The sequence below is a fragment of the Neomonachus schauinslandi genome, chromosome 10 (assembly GCF_002201575.2).
Source record: "Neomonachus schauinslandi chromosome 10, ASM220157v2, whole genome shotgun sequence".
In the NCBI taxonomy this organism is placed as follows: domain Eukaryota; kingdom Metazoa; phylum Chordata; class Mammalia; order Carnivora; family Phocidae; genus Neomonachus; species Neomonachus schauinslandi.
The window spans coordinates 116,148,131-116,167,033 of NC_058412.1; the positions used below are offsets into that span (position 1 = coordinate 116,148,131).

At 39.7% G+C, this 18,903-nt stretch overlaps 1 protein-coding gene across 2 annotated transcripts in view; it reads right to left on the reverse strand.

Moving 5' to 3' along the window:
• Positions 1–18,903, reverse strand: part of SAMHD1 (SAM and HD domain containing deoxynucleoside triphosphate triphosphohydrolase 1) — a 55,441-nt gene that overhangs the window by 28,020 nt on the left and 8,518 nt on the right. For both annotated transcript variants that reach the window (XM_044918884.1, XM_021689260.1), the window contains exons 3-6: positions 18,706–18,778; positions 8,143–8,303; positions 6,180–6,295; positions 3,991–4,061 (exon numbers count right to left, since the gene is read on the reverse strand). In XM_044918884.1, the coding sequence (XP_044774819.1) occupies positions 3,991–4,061; positions 6,180–6,295; positions 8,143–8,303; positions 18,706–18,778 (421 nt within the window). The remainder of the gene's footprint in view (positions 1–3,990; positions 4,062–6,179; positions 6,296–8,142; positions 8,304–18,705; positions 18,779–18,903) is intronic.

The window sequence follows — 18,903 nt, forward strand, 5'->3', positions numbered from 1 at the left end:
GGGCATGTGACTCATGATTTCGGCTTGGAGGGTGATCTCGGGGTCATGGGACTGAGCCCCGAGTCGGGCTCCCCGCTCAGCATGGAGTCTGCTTGGGATTCTCTGTCTCCCTCTCCCTCTGCCCCTCCCCTGCTCCCATGCTCACTCGCTCTCTCTCTAATAAATAAAGTGTCTGACTTTTGGTTTTGGCTCAGGTCATGATCTAAGGGTCCTGAGATGGAGCCAAGCATCAGACTCCATACTCAGCAGGGAACCTGCTTCTTTCCTTCTCCCTCTGGCCCTCTCCCTGCTCATGTGCTCTCTCTCTCTCAAATAAAGAAATCTTTAAAAGAACAAAAATTTAAAAAAATAAAAATAAAAATAAATAAATAGGGGTGCTTGGGTGGCTTAGTCAGGTAGACATCTGACTCTTGGTTTCAGCTTGGGTCATGATCTCATGGGTCGTGGGGTCAAGCCCTGTGTCAGGCTCTGCTCTCAGCAAGGGGTTGGCTTGGGGATTCTCTCTGCCCTTCCCGCCACTGTCTCTCTCTCTCAAAAATAAATAAATAAATCTTTTAAAAAAACACAAAACATAAAAATAAATAAAATCTTAAAAAAAAGGTGAAAGGCCAATTTTTTAATTTAAAATTTTTTAAATTTATTTATTTAAGTTACACCCAACGTGGGGCTTGAACTCACAACTATGAGATCAAGAGCTGCATGCTCTAGCAACTGAGCCACCCAGGCACCCCTGAAAGGCCAAAAAAAAATTTTTTTTTGAAAGATGTATTTATTTATTTTAGAGAGAGAGAGAGCACAAGTGGGAGGAGAAGAAGGAAAGAAACTCTCAAGCAGACTCAGTGCCGAGCAAGGAGCCCCACATGGGGCTTGATCCCATGACCCTGAGATCAGGGCCTGAAACAAAATCCAAGAATCAGACACCTAACTGATTGTGCCACCCAGACACTGCTGAAAGGCCAAATTTTCAAATATAAAGACTCGGAAATCGGGACGCCTTGATCTCAGGGTTGTGAGTTCAAGCCCCATGTTGGGAGTGGAGCCTACTTTAAAAAATAAATACAAAGACTTGCAAATGACTGAATAGATCCTTTTTAGATCAGCCTTGCTGAAGAAAACAACTATTAAGTCTGGACAACTTCCTACAGGTACTGGCAGGCAACCAATAGCAGACAGATGTGAGCAGGAAGTTAACATTTGAAAAAAAGCCTTGGGCAATATGCCAGTTATTTTATGGCGTTTAGCATGAGGCCCCAAGGCAGCAAAACTACAGAGAAACTACCCATCTTAGTCGAAGAACCAGAATACTTCATCAGAATTTAAAATTTGGGGGCGCCTGGGTGGCTCATTTGTTAAGTGTCTGCCTTCGGCTCAGGTCATGATCCAGGGTCCTGGGATGAGCCCCACATCGGGCTCCCTGCTCGGCAGGAAGCCTGCTTCTACCTCTCCCACTCCCCCTGCTTGTGTTCCCTCTCTCGCTGTGTCTCTCTCTGTCAAATAAATAAATAAAATCTTAAAAAAAAAAAAAGAATTTAAAATTTGTTTCTCAAAAGGCACTATTAAAAATAATGAATTGGCAAGTTCGAGATGGGAAAAAAATCTTCACAATACATATATCTATTATATATATAGTTACTACATACACTATTATATTTGTATATATAGTTATATATATAATTACTCAAATCAACAATTAAAAGGCAAGCAATAGGGCGCCTGGGTGGCTCAGTTGGTTAAGCAACTGCCTTCGGCTCAGGTCATGATCCTGGAGTCCCGGGATCGAGTCCCGCATTGGGCTCCCTGCTCGGCAGGGAGCCTGCTTCTGCCTCTGACCCTCCCCCTTCTCATGTGCTCTCTCTCTCGTTCTCTCTGTCTCAAATTAAAAAAAAAAAAAAAAAAAATCTTTAAAAAAATAAAAAAATAATAAAAGGCAAGCAATAACATTTTTTAATGTTGAAAGAACTCTTCACAAAAGATATATCAATAACAAAGTACAGGAAATGGTATTCAATGTACATCGAAGAACGTCAATAAAAAAGCCCCCCAAAACACCACTTGACACTCATTAGGTTAATCTAAAAAACCAAATGTTGATGAGGCTATGGGACAGGAAATCTCCCACAGTGCTTACAGAGCATAAAATGGTACAATATGGGAGAGGTCTAGGAGTTTCTAACAAAGTAAACATGCATCTACTTTATGATCTGGCACTTTTAGGCATTTTACCTAAAAGAAATGAAGACATTTTCCACAAAAATCATGTACAGTGATGTGTATAGCAACCTCATTTGTAATAGTCAAAAAGTGAAAACAACCCAAATTCTATCAAAGGGAAAAAGGATAAACAAATCACAATTTACCCATACAATGGAATACTAACTCACCAATAAGCAGGGATATCAAAAGGTGATGCATGCAACATGAAGGAATCTCACAATCATCATGTTGTGTGAATAAAAGCAAGACACAAAAGAATATCTACGATATGATTCTACTTATATCAAATCTAAGAATAGACAAAGCTAATCTTAGTTTATAAAACTCAGAAGGTGATGAGGGAGAAGTAGGCACTGACTGAGAATTTTCCAAGAAGATGAAGACATTCCATATCCTGACTTGGGTAGTGGTTACGTGGATGTATACACCTGCCAAAATTCACTGAACCAGGGCACCTGACTGGCTCAGTCAGTGCAGTGTGCGACTCTTGATCTTGGGGTTGTGAATTTGAGCTCCATGTTAGGTGTAGAGATTACTTAAAATAAACAAACCAACAAACTTTAAAAAAATTCACTGACTGTACACTTAAGATCAGTACAACTTACTATATGTGAATTTTTCCTTTGAAAGAAAGAAAAGTAGGGGTGCCTGGTTGGCTCAGTTGGTGAAGCATGTGACTCTTGATCTTGGGGTCATGAGTTCAAGCCCCACATTGGGTGTAGATGTTACTTAAGAAAAGTAAAATATTTTAAAAAAAGAAAGAAAGAAAATAGAGGTTGATGTGGAAGAACCATTCATTACATATTAATATCCTTTTCTACTCCATGTTCCAGAAATACAATGTTGTAAAAAATGGAAGCCAGCATAACTTCACTTTTCAAAAATTGATTGCAAAAATACGGGTCAGCCACCTGCATATCCTAATTATAAAATAGTTCAATTAATATAAATGATAAAACTTGCCTGGTATTGGCTACTTCATGATAAAAAAAAAAAAAGTTAAAATGGAGTTGGCCTTTTATTTATTTTTTCAATAGTGTGATAGAATAGTAAGAGCATTAAATTAGCAGCTAGAGGGACACCTGGGTGGCTCAGTTGGTTAAACATCTGCCTTTGGCTCAGGTCATGATCTGGGGGTCCTGGGACTGAGCCCCGAGTTGGGCTTCCCGCTCAGCAGAGAGTCTGCTTCTCCCTCTTCCCCTCCACCCCATTTGTGCTCTGTCTCTCTCTCAAATAAATAAAATCTTTTTTAAAAATTTAGCAGCTAGAAAACCTGGTTTTCTAGTGCTGGCTCTACCATTTAACAGCTTTGTGATTTTTTTTTTTTAAGATTTATTTTTTTTTGAGAGAGAGAGAGAGAGAGAGAGAGCGTGTGAGCAGGAGTAAGGGGCAGAGGGAGAAGGAGACGAAGCAGACTCTGTGCTGAGTGCAGAGCCCAATGAGGGTCTCGATCTCACAACCCATGAGATCATGACCTAAGCCGGAACCAAGAGTTGTTCACTTAACTGACTGCCACCCAGGCGCCCCAAGCTTTGTGATTTTTTTGTATATCAGTATACCTCTGTGAGCTTCAAGTTCCTTTACACTTATAAAAATGTAGGTAATGATTCTTTCCTTAAAGACTACTGGGAGATCAAATTAAATACACACACACACACACACACACATATGCCATATATATATGAATATGAGTACACTGTAATGGAGAAGTATACTATCACACAGCAATGGTTGCTTAAATAGTCTTTGCTAACTATTGAATATATGAATACATACCGTCCATTTCACATTTGGGCGAGCAAGTGGAATAAATCTTCCATCAAACATATGAGAAAATGGCCCATGACCTTAAAAACAAAAGCAGCCTTAGAACAAGGAAATTGCTTGTAAACTGGTAAAGTGTAAATCTATTTTTTTATCTTTTTAGCCTAACTTGAAAATGAACAGAAATTAATAATCTATAAGTACATCACAAAAAGGGACAAGCAAATCCTTCCTTCCTATTTTCTAAAACAAGAGATTAGGAAATAAAATCATATAGGAAAGTCAGGTGTCCATGGAGGGTCTCTGAGTTATCAGAGCTTACATAAATCTGATGAAAGGATGGTTCTGTGTTAACTAAAAGGAATGTTAAGGAAAAACCTTTGGCATCTTCAGATTGAATATATTAGAATAGCCATTTTAAGACAATCCCTTGGGGTGCAGGAAGAAAATAATATAACTTTATTTTTCTACTCTCATCCTTTAAAAACATCTTTTTTCATGTAAATTTTATAATGTACATAATATATTTTACAGTAAATATACACACTTGGATTTTTACTGCTGATGTGGGCAACCAAAAGTGGAGATCACTAGTTTATCTTATTCATAAGTGATTTTTTTTTAAAGATTTTATTTATTTATTTGAGAGAGAGAATGAGAGACAGAGAGCACGAGAGGGGAGAGGGTCAGAGGGAGAAGTAGACCCCCCACTGAGCAGGGAGCCCGATGCGGGACTCGATCCCGGGACTCCAGGATCATGACCTGAGCCGAAGGCAGTCGCTTAACCAACTGAGCCACCCAGGCACCCCCATAAGTGATTTTTAACATTCCACTCATTTAATAATATGAAACTTTGTTGACACACAACTCTATAATTACCAGAATTTCTGAAATGAGTTAGTTGGCTGAAGAGGGACTCCACCTGGACCAGCCCTGGGTCTTTCTGCAAATCGCAGTCTATACAAAAAGGCTCATGGGCGCCTGGGTGGCTCAGTTGTTAAGCGTCTGCCTTCGGCTCAGGTCATGATCCCAGGGTCCTGGGATCGAGTCCCACATCGGGCTCCCTGCTCTGCGGAGAGCCTGCTTCTCCCTCTCCCACTCCCCCTGTTTGTGTTCCTGCTCTCGCTGTGTCTCTCTCTGTCAAATAAATAAACAAAATCTTTAAAAAAAAAAAAAAGGCTCATGAGTGCAGTATTCAGACTTCTAGAGACTGGCAAAGGTTTCCCAATGATACCCTCTCAAAATACCTAGAATCTGTTAAATTTATCATCTAGGAGTGATATTGGTCTACTGACATCTCCAAGGGGACAAGCTAAAGAGAGTGCCCTACCCCTTTAAGAATCTGGCTAGGGGCGCCTGGATGGCTTAGTCGTTAAGTGTCTGCCTTTGGCTCAGGTCATGTTCCCAGGGTCCTGGGATTGAGCCCCACATCAGGCTCCCTGCTCAGCTGGAAGCCTGCTTCTCCCTCTCCCACTCGCCCTGCTTGTGTTCCTGCTCTTGCTGTCTCTCTCTCTGTCAAAAAAAAAAAAAAAAAAAAAAAAGAATCTGGCTATTTTGAAACACAGATACCTCCCTTTCTCTGCCCTGAGGGCACACACAAACTCTTAGACCCCTCCAATAGGTAGGAATAAACTACAAAGAGATGGGGGTAAAAACTCCCATAACAAAGAGGACAATCTCTTTTCTCTTTCTTTGTCAAAGAAGGATGATACTCTTCTACTTGGATTTAAGTGGTCCAAGACCTCACATGGGCCAGGGAAGAAAAGGAGTTCTCTAAATCTGTTGTTAATCTGCTAGGGCAGATTATGTATTCTGGGTACGAGAAGAATGGATTTGATAAAGTAACTGAAAGAAATATGGCAATTTTTCAATAAGAAGAATAAAACAAAGATAAAACTCACATTCTCCTAAACACAGTAGTCAAAAAAATTTCACTATCATAAAGTCCTTTCATATAACTTGTAGCAAAGATGTGTAACATGGGAAATACACTGAAAGACTACAAAAAAAAAAAAAAAAGAGCAATGCTTTGGGCTTATGAATCACGCTAGGAAGAAGCAATGGCATATTTAGATTAATGTTAACTGCAGAATTAAAACATAATTTTCATATATCTTTTGGTTAATCGGATTTTTTAATTTCAAAGAGAGATAACACATTATGGTTTTACGTGAACAACTTTGGTTCTTTGTATAGCATACCGAGATCATGACAAAGGCCAGCAATCTGAACACAGAGCACATCTCGTGCACTTATCTGCAGCTCTGGTTGTTTCTCACGCAGTGCACGAACCAGACATCCTGCTAGATACCCTACACTGCAGAGTAAGCAAAACAAAAAACAACATAAAGTCACTCTTCCATTTGAAAGACGATACTTCTGGACCTCAAGAACTTTAACATGTTTCTCAAATGCTCTAATACATGTCTATAACAAGTTAACAGAGTAGTCAAGTAGTCTGTTTCAGAACTAGGCAGAAACACACAAACAGAATCCCCAAAGCAGGACCACAATCAGTAATCATTAGGGAAATGTAACATCAAAATCGCAATGAGCTATCACCCTCACACGCCTTAGAAAGGCTATTATAAAACAAAACAAAACAAAACCACAAATGTTGGCTAGAACGTGGAGAAATTAGAACCCTTATGCACTGTTGTTGGGAGTGTATAATGGTGCAGCCACTATGAAAAACAATATGGTAGCTCTTCAAAAAATTAAAAATAAAATTACCATATGATCCAGCAGTTCCACTCTGGGTATACACCCAGAACACTAAAAGCAGGGTCTCAAAGAGATATATGCACACCCATGTTCATAGCAACACTATTCACAATAGCCAGAGGTGGAAGCAACCCAAGTGTCCACTCACAAATAAAGGGATAAACAAAATATGGTATAAGCATATAATTGAGTATTACTCAGTCTTAAAAAAGAATTTCTCACACATGCTCCAACATAGATGAACTTTGAGAAAATTATGCTAAGTGAATTGAGCCAGTCACAAAAAGACAAATACTGTAGGATATTACTTATATGAGATACCTAGAATACTTAAATTCATAGAAACCAAAAGCAGAATGGTGATGACCAGAGGCTAGAGGGAGAGGAGAATGGGGAACTGTTATTTAATGGGTATAGAGTTTCAGTTTTGCAAGATGAAAAGGTTCTGGAGTTTGGTTGCACAATAATATGGATATATTTAACACTACTGAACTGTACACTTAAAAATGGTTTAGATGGTAAACTTTATATTCTGTGTATTTTACCACAAAAAATTTTTTTTCAAAGAAGCAGGACTTCTGGCTTTGTAATGCTGACAACACAGATAGAAGATAAAGTGCCTGACAAATGTTAAAAGCACTTTTAGCATTTCCCCCTAAAAGTAATTCCTGAGAATACAATATCTTTCTTTCCCCTTTAACTCTGAACTCCACGAAGTTAGAGACAATTGCTACCTTGTTGGTTTGGTAGGGCCTAGTGAGTTTTCAATAAATATGTGTTGATGAATGAATGTACATTTGGGTAGACACTTGTGTTCCTGCTATTAAAAACACTTGAAAAAAAAAAACCCCACAAAAAAACAAAAAACACTTCAAACAAACAAAACAAAGTAAAACAGTGTGAGTACTTCATGAAACCTAGAAAACTGTCCAGTTCTTCCCAGCCCATATTCTCCTGGCTCCAGATTTTATAATGGAAAAGCAGACCAAATTCTCAACTTAGTTGTATGTAACAGAGGTGCTACCTTCTCTAAGTTTATGAATATTTTCCTGATCTACAAATTTCCTGATAGATGAAGAAAATCATCTGCTTTCAAAGGCAATTCTGTACAAGACTAAACAGGAAAATTTAAAAAATCAAACTTACAGTTAGTTATATCAGTAACCAACCCTGTTAGGTTTTAAATATTTAAACACAAATATGTCATCCAAATGACCTGTCAATAGACAGTTTATCTTTCCAGTGAAGATCTGAACTGGCTTGTAAGAATACATAAAATAAACAAAATATAGCAAGGTACATCAAAGCCTCAATTTTCTCATCAACAAAATATGGATATTATTACCATTTTGTAAAACTGTTCTCTAAAAGATGAGACAGTCATTTCATGATAAAGAAGGTACTTAATAACTGTAAATTCCCCATTAACTGCCTTCTTACCCTAGACTGTGCTCAAATCGATTGTGTGAAGCGCCTGGAAAAATGTAGTAACTGCCTCCCAACTGTTTGATATATCGAAGCCGCTGAAATTGAGGTGTGTCGATGATTCGGATGAGGAGAGGGTGGAGTTCAATGTGGCCATGGATAGGATCATTAATTACCTAGAAAATTATGTTTAAATTAATATCAGTAACAATATGTAACTTCATCTAAAATTTTTGTGCAGCTATTCCTATCTACAGTGTACAAAGCTATTCAATTGTTCTCAAGTAAGAACAAGACTACAGGAAATAATAAGATATTAATATCATTACCTTACTATCAGACAAATCAAGTATATTGGATCTGGGTATATTTACTTCTTCTTAATGGATTCTAATAATAGAAAGATAAGGACTTTAATCTTTTTATTATGATTTGATTAGCCTTTAATAAGTTAGTCTTGAATTCAAGTTAAACATACTTATTTAACACACTTGTTCAGATCATAAAAGCATATTACTATAGGCAATGTGTATATTTTTTCCCCTAAATGTATCTATATACTGCCCATTAGGGAGAGAGGGAGGGAGTGAGGAAGAAAGGAAGCTTCCTATCATAAAGATAAGAAATCTGAGGCAGGAAAATAAAATTCTATACTACTTAATATTACTCAGAAATACTTAGTAAAAATAAATTTTACAATTACTTCTTACTCTAAGTTTGAACAGGGTTAAATATGGGTGAAGATTTAATGCCTCTCTATATTTCTTTAAATAAAGATACTTCTTGGGGCACCTGGGCCCTCAGTCAGTTAAGCGACTGACTCTTGGTTTCGGCTCAGGTCATGATCTCAGGGTCGTGAGATGGAGCTCTGTGTCAGGCTCTGTGCTCAGAGCAGAGTCTGCTTAAGATTCTCTTTCTGGGGTGCGTGGGTGGCTCAGTCGTTAGGCGTCTGCCTTCGGCTCAGGTCATGATCCCAGGGTCCTGGGATCGAGCCCCGCATCGGGCTCCCTGCTCCGCGGGAAGCCTGCTGCTCCCTCTCCCACTCCCCCTGCTTGTGTTCTCTCTCTCTCGCTGTCTCTCTCTGTCAAATAAATAAAATCTTTAAAAAACAAATAAAAAATAAAAAATAAAAAAAGATTCTCTCTTTCCCTCTCCCTCTGCCCCTCTCCCCCAGTACATGCACCCTCCTTCCCTCTCTCTCTAAAACAAATAAAATCTTAAAAATATATATACTTATTTCTTAACTATCTATAACTACCTTTTAAAGAGAAAGATACAAAATAAAAAAGGAATTTAATAAATGATCTAATTCATGATTTTCAAACTGCTTCAAATTTTTCCATGAAGTTTCTTAAACATGTACAGAATTCTGGGAGGTGAAGGGCCTTGTCTGTGCCATTTATTGCCATAGTCTCAGAATGCAGCACACAGCATAGTGCCTGACACATAGTAGGAACTCAAATATGTTTTATTTTTTTATTTTTATTTTTTTTAAAGATTTTATTTATTTGAGAGAGAGAGAGAGAACGAGTGGTGGGGAGGGCCAGAGGGAGAGAGAGAGAGAGAGAAGCAGGTTCCCATTGAGCAGGGAGCCCGATGCAGAGCTCGATCCCAGGACCTGGAGATCATGACCTGAGACGAAGGCAGATGCTCAACCGAATGAGCCACCCACGCGCCCCTCAAATATGTTTTAAATGACTACTGTTGGGGCACCTTCGGCTTGGGTCATGATCCCGGAGCTCCAGGATCGAGCTCCACATCTGACTCCCTGCTTAGCAGGGAGTCTGCTTCTCCCTCTCCCTCTGCTCTTCCCCTGCCCGCCGCCCCCCCCAACCCGCTCATGCTCTTTCTCTCTCACTCTCTCTCTCAAATAAGTAAAATCTTAAATAAATAAATAACTACTGTTAAACTGTTATTGCAAAGATACATATGTTAAGATGCTATTATAGTTAAAGTGTACCATACCCATACACAGAAATATATAAAATATGAATTAGAGAAGCTCAATGCTGTAAAGAAGCTTAAAGGGGTCATCTGGTCCAACATTTGAAGATGCTGGTGATAAGGAAGTAATTTCCTTTAAAAATAGCTCAATTCAAGTTGCATACTGACAGCCTGAGTCAAGTAATGACTAATATTTACAACTTTGTTAAACAACGTGTATGCGTATTAACAAAGATTAGATTTATGGTTGATGATTGGTGAGTATTACTTTTTTTCACCCTGCTCTATAAAGCCACTTTATCACCACAATAAACTATATCAAGTTTAGTCACCTCTAATAATATACCAAGAATGATGTCAAAGTATCTCTGGAATAGAAGACACCGTGAATGTTGTTAATTCAACCTTTTGGATGTCCTTATCAGACAAGAAAAAGTTCCAAAATCTTTAAAGATTTATGTATTTATTTGAGGGGATGGGAGGGGCAGAGGGAGAGAGTCCTAAGCAGACTCCACACTGAGCCTGGAGCCCAACTCAGGCCTCAATCTTACGACCCTGAGATCATGACCCTGAGATCACGACCGGAGCCAAAACCAAGAGTTGGATGCTCAGCTGACTGTGCCACCCAGGCATCCCCCAAAATCTTTAAATATATGACAATCAGGGGTATCTGGCTGGCTCAGTCAGTGGAGCATGCAACTCTTTTTTTTTTTTTAAGATTTTATTTATTTATTTGACAGAGAAAGAGATAGCGAGAGCAGGAACACGAGCAGGAACCCAAGCAGGGGGAGTGGGAGAGGGAGAAGTAGGCTCCCCACTGAGCAGGGAGCCCAATGCAGGGCTCGATCCCAGGACCCTGGGATCATGACCTGAGCCAAAGGCAGACGCTTAACAACTGAGCCACCCAGGCGCCCCGGAGCATGCAACTCTTGATAGGGTTGAGAGTTTGAGCCCCACACTGGGTGTAGAGATGACTTAAAAATAAAAATATATTTAAAAAATTAAGTAAAATAAAAAGAAAATCATATATTGGCCTATTCTTTCCCCTTATATAAAATTAATGTAACCATCACAAACAGAATCTATTTTTATTATTTTTTAAATTTTTTATATTTTTTAAAGATCGTATATATTTGTCAGAAGAGAGAAAGAGAGCGAGCACAAGCAGGGGGAACAGCAGGCAGAGGGAGAAGCAGACTCTCCACTGAGCAGGGAGCAGGGAGCTGATGTGGGACTCAATCCCAGGACCCTGGGATCGTGACCTGAGCTGAAGGTATCTTCATCCTTAACCAACTGAGACCCCCAGGCATCCCCAGAATCTATTTTTTAAAAATATTTTCTTTATTTATTTGAGAGAGAAAGAGCATGAATGGGAGGAGGGGCAGAGGAAAAGGGACAAGCAGACTCCCTGCTGAGCCGGGAGCACAATGCGGGGCTCAATCCCAGGACCCTGAGATCATGACCTGCGCCAAAGTCAGATGCTTAACTGACTGAGCCATGCAGGTACCCCTAGAATCTATTTTGTTGGTTTCTCTTCAGATCGCAAAAATTATAAAAAAAAAAAAATTCTATAATCTACTTTTAATCCATTTAAGGGTCTAAGTTTTTACTGTCAAGTTTTCGGGTATAATAACTGGTTAAAACAAAGTAAATTTAAGCAGCTTTATAAAAAAAAATAAAGAGAGGTGCCTGGTGGCTCAGTCGGTTAAGCAACCAGCTCTTTGTTTTGGCTCAGGTCATGATCTCAGGGTTGTGAGATCAAGCTCCATATAGGGCTCCACACCCAGTGTGGAGCTTGAGATTCTCTCTCTCCCCCTTTCCCTCTGCCCCTTCCCCCATGCACTCTCTCTCTCTCAAATGGGTAAATAAAATCTTAAAAAAAAAAAAAAATAAAGAACTCACTGAAAATCATTTTTAACATATCATAACTTTTCATGTCAAAATGCATCATGAGCAATTAATCATTTTACAGATCTTAATAATTATCCTTTAAAAAAAAGATTTATTTATTTTAGAGAGAGAGAGACCATGCAATTGTGCACAAAAGTGGGGAGAGGGGCAGAGGGAAAGAGAGAACCTCAAACAACTCCAAGCTGAGCGTAAGCCCAACAGGGAGCTTGATTTCATGACCGGAGATCATGACCTGAGCTCAAATCAGAGCCAGAGGCTCAACTGACTGAGCCACCCAGGCGCCCCATCCTTTTTTTTCTTTTTAAAGTAAGCTCTATGCCCAATGTGGGGCTTGAACTCATGACCTGAGATCAAGAATTGCATGCTAAGGGAAAAAAAAAAAAAAAGAGTTCCATGCTCTACAGACTAACAGACTGAGCCAGGCACCCCAATAATTATCCTTGTAATGGCTTCATTTCATTAATGAACTAACTTTTTTATAAAAAGATTTTTTAATTAATTTTTTAAAGATTTTATTTATTTGACACAGAGAGAGTGAGAGAGAGAGCACAAGCAGGGGGAGTGGCAGGCAGAGGGAGAAGGAGAAGCAGGCTCTCTGCTGAGCAAGGAGCCCAATCTGGGGCTCATTCCAGGACCCTGGAATCATGACCTGAGCCGAAGGCAGCCACTTAACCGAATGACCCACCCAGGTGCCCCTGATTTTTTAATTTATTTTGAGAGAGTGTGTGTGTGTGTGTGCGCGTGTGCACGCGCCTGTGGGAGCACGTGAGCGAGTGCGGGGAGGGGCAGAGGCAGCGGGACAGGCAGAATCTCAACCAGACTCCACACTGAGCATGGAGCCTCACGACCCAGAGATCATGACCTGAGCCAAAATCGAGAGTCAGATGCTTAACTGACTGAGCGACCTAGGTGCCCCATGATGAACTAACATTTTTAAACCATTCCTTAATGTTGGGCAACAAGTTGTTGGTAATTCAAGTTATGTTATTTCATATTCCCTAACTTTTTTTTTTTAAAGATTTTATTTATTTATTTGACAGAGAGAGAGATAGCGAGAGAGAGAACACAAGCAGGGGGAAGGGGAGAGGGAGAAGCAGGCCTCCCTCAGGGGAAGGGAGCCTGATGTGGGGCTCGATCCCAGGACCCTGGGATCATGACCTGAGCTGAAGGCAGATGCTTAATGACTGAGCCACCCAGGCGCCCCTCCCTTTCTAACTCTTAACGAGTATGAATATATTAAAGTGTTTTGATCAGTGTTTATAATGTTATTTTTATTCTCCCAGTATTATTTAATATAAACTGCTTACACTTGTCACTTTTAAAAATATGATACTTTACTGTGTTAATAGCCAAGAAGTTTGAAAAAATCCTATTGTCTATGAATTGTCTCCTATATATGCCAAACAGAGGATGAGATGAGTAAGGCACAATTCCTGTCCTCTGGGGGAGATAATAGAATATATGTCCAGAGTAGTGGAGTGGTCAGTTCTACCCAGAAGAAAAGAAAGAGGGAGCTATCAGAGAAAGATACAGAGCTGGTGATTCTAGAATTTAACACATATTAAGAGAAAGTACATAAAGCAGGCATTTTACTCACTTAAGATTCATTTGACAAATTAGCACCTGTTAGGTCAAACACTATAATTCCTCCTCACTGTTACACAATTCCCGCCTTCAGAGGCCGACTAAATTTAGCATGAAGAAAATTGAACCAAGAATAAAAGGTTGTGACCTTGGGTTAGGCAATGGTTTCTTAGATACAACAAAAGCATGAGAGACAAAAAGAAAAAAACTAGGGGTGCCTGGGTTAAGCATCTGCCTTCAGTTCAGGTCATGATCCCAGGGTCCTGCTCAGCAGGGAGCCTGCTTCTCCCTCTCCCTCTGTTTGCTGCTCCCTTTGCTTGTGCTCACTCTCTGTCAAATGAATATTTATTAAAAAAATAAACTGGACTATATCAAAATGAAAAGCTTTTTGTGCTTTAAAGAATAGCACCAAGAAAGTAAACATGATCCAGAGAATGGGAGAAAATATTTGCCTATCATATATCTGATAAGGGACTTATATCCAGAATACATAAAGAATCTTTTTTTTTTTTTAAGTAATCTCTATGCCCAATGTGGGCATTTGAACTCAATGTGGCCCAATTGAACTCATGACCCCGAGATTGAGACTTGCACGCTCTACCGAATGAGCCAGCCAGGAGCCCCAACTTGTAGACTTTTAAGCGACTGAATCATGAGCTATGTGAATTATAGCTCACTAAAGCTGCTCTTTAAAAAAAAAAAAAAAAGAATAAAAGGTGGATACCAAATTAGAGTAGGAATCAATTATTTGTTCAGCTGTACTGCTGCTGAAGCTAAAATCATATAAGCTATCAATTTCATTACTATACAGTGACTCAGTGACTAAAGTACTTATAACTTTAAAATCTGTTTTAAACAACTATAAGTTAAAATTTATAAATGTGGTTAGTTTCCTGTTTCTGATGAAAAACAGAATAAAAGTGAGCAAATGAAACTGCTGTCTTGAATATTCAAAAATATTTTGTTGTAAATTGTAACTGTGAAAATGGGGTCACAGAGATCATCTGAGATGATCTCACCGCACCCCTTATGCTGCCCTTCTCATGAAGGACAAAACAGATTACAGGATAGCACCTTTCTTCCAACTACAGGACAAAATTGTTAAATATCATCTTTGATAAGTGATCACTCTAATTCTTCATGAAAAGAATGAGGCATTTTAATATTAGGAAACTTTTTCAGAAAGGGCTAGGATTTGATTATTCTTCAAATAAAATACTTGCTGTAAGAACCACTACTTGGCCTATAAAATTATTGTAGGACTGAACCAAACACATTCATTAAATATTTTCAAACATGGGGTGCCTGGCTGGCTCAGTCTGTGGAGTATGTGACTCTTGATCTCAGGGTTGTGACTTCAAGCCCCATTTTGGGTGTAGAGATTACTTAAAAATAAAATTTGTTTAAAAAAAGGCAGGGCGCCTGGGTGGCTCAGTTGGTTAAGCGACTGCCTTCAGCTCAGGTCATGATCCCAGGGTCCTGGGATCGAGTCCCGCATCGGGCTCCCTGCTCTGCGGGGAGCCTGCTTCTCCCTCTCCCACTCCCCCTGCTTGTGTTCCCTCTCTCGCTGTGTCTCTCTGTCAAATAAATAAATAAAATCTTTAAAAAAAAAAAAAAAAAAAAAAAAAAAAAAAGGCAGGGGGCGCCTGGGTGGCTCAGTCAGTTGAGCAGCCGAGTCTTGGTTTCCGGATAGGTCATGATCTCATTGTCATGGGATCAAGCCCTGTGTCGGACTCCGCTCAGCGGAGTCTGCTTCAGATTCTCTTTCCTTCTCCCTCTCCCTCCAGCTCACATGCACCTCTCTCCCTCAAATAAATAAATAAAAATCTTTAAGAATAAATAAGTAAATAGACAGATAGATAGATAGGGGGTGCACCTGGCTGGCTCAGTCAGAGCACACTTCTTTTTGTTTTTTTTTGAGAGTGAGAAAGAGAGCGAGCGCGTGCAGGTGTGTATGCACACACACATGCAAGTGGGCGGGGACAGCAGAGAGAGTGAGGGAATCTTAAGCGGGCTCCATGCCCAGCCGTGAAACTCAATCTCACGACCCTGAGAATATGACCTGAGCCAAAATCAAGAGTTAGACACCTAGTAGACTGAGCCACCCATGCACCCCAAGCACGTGACTCTTGATCTCAGGGTTGTACGTTCGAGCCCCACTTTGGGTGTAGAGATTACTTAAAATAAAATCTTAAAAATATATATATATAAAATAAAAAAATTTAAAAAAATAAAATCTTAAAAATTTTTTTTTCAAACATGATTTTCAGTGGATGATAAAGCAGGCTAACTAGCAAAAGTAAAACTGAAATATGTATTCTCATAGGGATCTTAGATAACTTAAATACTGTAAAAATACATAAAACACCACTGATGAAAAACATAAATGATGATCATGAGAAAGGGTGCAAAAGGAGAATGAGATACCCTACACCTTTGTCCAGGTCTGAAACTAAGTTTTCTTAACCTATAGATGTCAAAGGGTGAACAATAAGGTACAATTTCTGTCACCAACCAATCAAGGCACATTTCAGGTTCTTTTTAATTAATTAATTTATAATTCTTTTAAAAGTAGTTTCTAGGGGCACCTGGGTGGCTCAGTCGGTTAAGCGGCTGTATTCGGCTCAGGTCATGATCCCAGGGTCCTGGGATCGAGTCCCGCATCGGGCTCCCTGCTTGGTGGAGAGCCTGCTTCTCCCTCTCCCTCTGCCTGCCTCTCTGCCTACTTGTGCTCTCTGTCAAATAAATAAATAAAATCTTTAAAAAATAATAAAAATAAAAAAATAAAAGTAGTCTCTACACCCAACATGGGGCTTGAACTCACAATCCCGAGGACAAGAGTGGCATGCTTTCTTTACTGACTGAGCCAGCCAGGCACCCCAAGAAACATTTCTTTAATTATGACATCAGAATCATCCCAAAGAGTTTGTGAAAAACGCACCTTCCTGGGCTTACTGTAAATTCCCATAATCAGAATTTCTGGGATGAAGGCTAGGCAGTTGACCATTTGTTAAAATGATTCTTGGGACACTGAGTCTGAAAAAAAGGGCCTTTAAGGTCTGGAAGGAGCTGGGAGATGAGAAACAAACAACTATTGATAGATTAAACTTTAGAAATATATCTATCCTTTGGACTAATATTTGATACAAAAGTTTACCAGAATTGACATGAAAATTCAGTACAACTTCAAAAGTTATTCTATGACTGAGGGGAAAGTGGAGCTGTGTGTTGTTGTGAATGATTCTCAAAAGTGTAATGTAAAAAGAAATGTAATGTAAAATGAAAGTTTAAGGGGTGCCTAGGTGGCTTAGTTTGTTAAGCATTTGCCTTCGGCTCAGGTCATGATCCCAGGGTCCTGGGATCGAGCCCCAAGTTGGGCTCCCTGCTTAGCAGGGGAGTGTGCTTCTCCTTCTCCCTCTGCCCCTGCTCCTGTGCTCTCTCTCTCGTTCACTCTCTCTCTTTCAAATAAATAAATAAATAATCTTTAAAAAAAAGAAAGTTTAGGGGCACCTGGGTGGCTCTGTCATTGAGCGACCTTTGGCTCAGGTCATGATCCCAGATCCTAGGATCGAGCCCCACGTCGGGCTCCCTGTTCAGCAGGAAGCCTGCTTCTCTCTCTCCCACTCCCCCTGCTTGTTTTCCCTCTCGCTGTGTCTCTGTCAAATAAATAAAATCTTAAAAAAAAAAAAAGTTTTGGGCGCCTGGGTGGCTCAGTTGGTTAAGCGACTGCCTTCGGCTCAGGTCATGATCCTGGAGTCCCTGGATCGAGTCCCGCATCGGGCTCCCTGCTCGGCAGGGAGTCTGCTTCTCCCTCTGCCCCTCCCCCTCTCATGTGCTCTCTGTCTCTCTCATTCTCTCTGTCTCAAATAAATAAATAAAATCTTTAAAAAAAAAAAAGTTTAAAACACTTACTGTAGGGCGCCTGGGTGGCCCAGTTGGTTAAGCAACTGCCTTCGGCTCAGGTCATGATCCTGGAGTCCCTGGATCGAGTCCCGCATCGGGCTCCCTGCTCGGCAGGGAGTCTGCTTCTCCCTCTAACCCTCCCCCCTCTCATGTGCTCTCTCTCATTCTCTCTCTCTCAAATAAATAAATAAAATCTTAAAAAAAAACAACACTGTAAAATATAATTTTTATAAAGTTTAAAAAACATGTAGAACAATACTACATATTGTTTATGGCCACACATACACGTGTAGTAAAAGTAAAAACATTTGTGAAAATGATTAAACCCAATTCAGGATGGTGCTTTTGGGGGAAGAGGGGAAGAAAGGATGGAAACAGAATCTAGGAAGGGTACAAAAAAGGCCCTATATTGTTTCTAACATTTTGTTCTAAAAACAACAGATCTAAAGCAAATTAGGCAAAATGTTAAGATTTAACAAGCTGGGCAGTAGTCCACTTATACTTTTCTGTATGCTTAATATATTTTAGTGGGTTTTTTTGATGTAAATATTCTGTGCTTAATTTAGAAAATGCAGTTTATGGGGCGCCTGGGTGGCTCAATGGGTTAAGAGTCCAACTCTTGATTTCAGCTCAGGGGCCCGAGCTGGGTGGGAAGCCTGCTGAAGATTCTCTCCCTCTGCCCCTCCTCTCCACAACTAGTGCATGTGTGTGCACTCTTTCTCTCTCACTCTCTAAAAAAAATAATAATAAAAAGAGAAAAAAGAAAATGCAGTTTAGAAGTATCAAAATCAACCACAATCCTATTACTGAGAAGATTTCCTTCCATTCTTTTTAAAATGAATTTTTTTTTCTTTTTCTTTTTATTTATTTATTTGTTTGACAGATAGAGACACAGGGAGAGAGGGAACACAAGCAGGGGGAGTGGGAGAAGGAGAAGCAGGCTTCCTGCCAAGCAGGGAGCCCAATGTGGGGCTCGATCCCAGGACCCTGGGATCAAACCGTGCATCCAGCTCTGCCCTCAGCGAGGAGTCTGATTGAGATTCTCTCTCTCTGTCTCTGTCCCTCCCCCCAGCTTGTGTGCATGCATATGCTCTCTCTAAAATAAATAAATAAAATCTTTTTAAAAAATAAATAAAATGAATTCTACAGGTGTTCATTCTAAGTTATGTCACTTTATAATTCAAAAAACATGATAAACAAACAAAAAAAACCATGATAAACTCTGATTCCTCTTACCTTCATTGAATCAACGTGAATTTCACTCAGTTGTTGGATATAATTATGCAGCTTCTTTCTGTCCCCCAAGGTACTAGAATTATAACAGGATAAGCAAATCTATCATTATTTGCTTAATAATAATCCCTGGAGTATATAATAGTATATAATCAACTCTAAATTATCTACATTAATATAATGAGAAGTCAGATTAAAAGG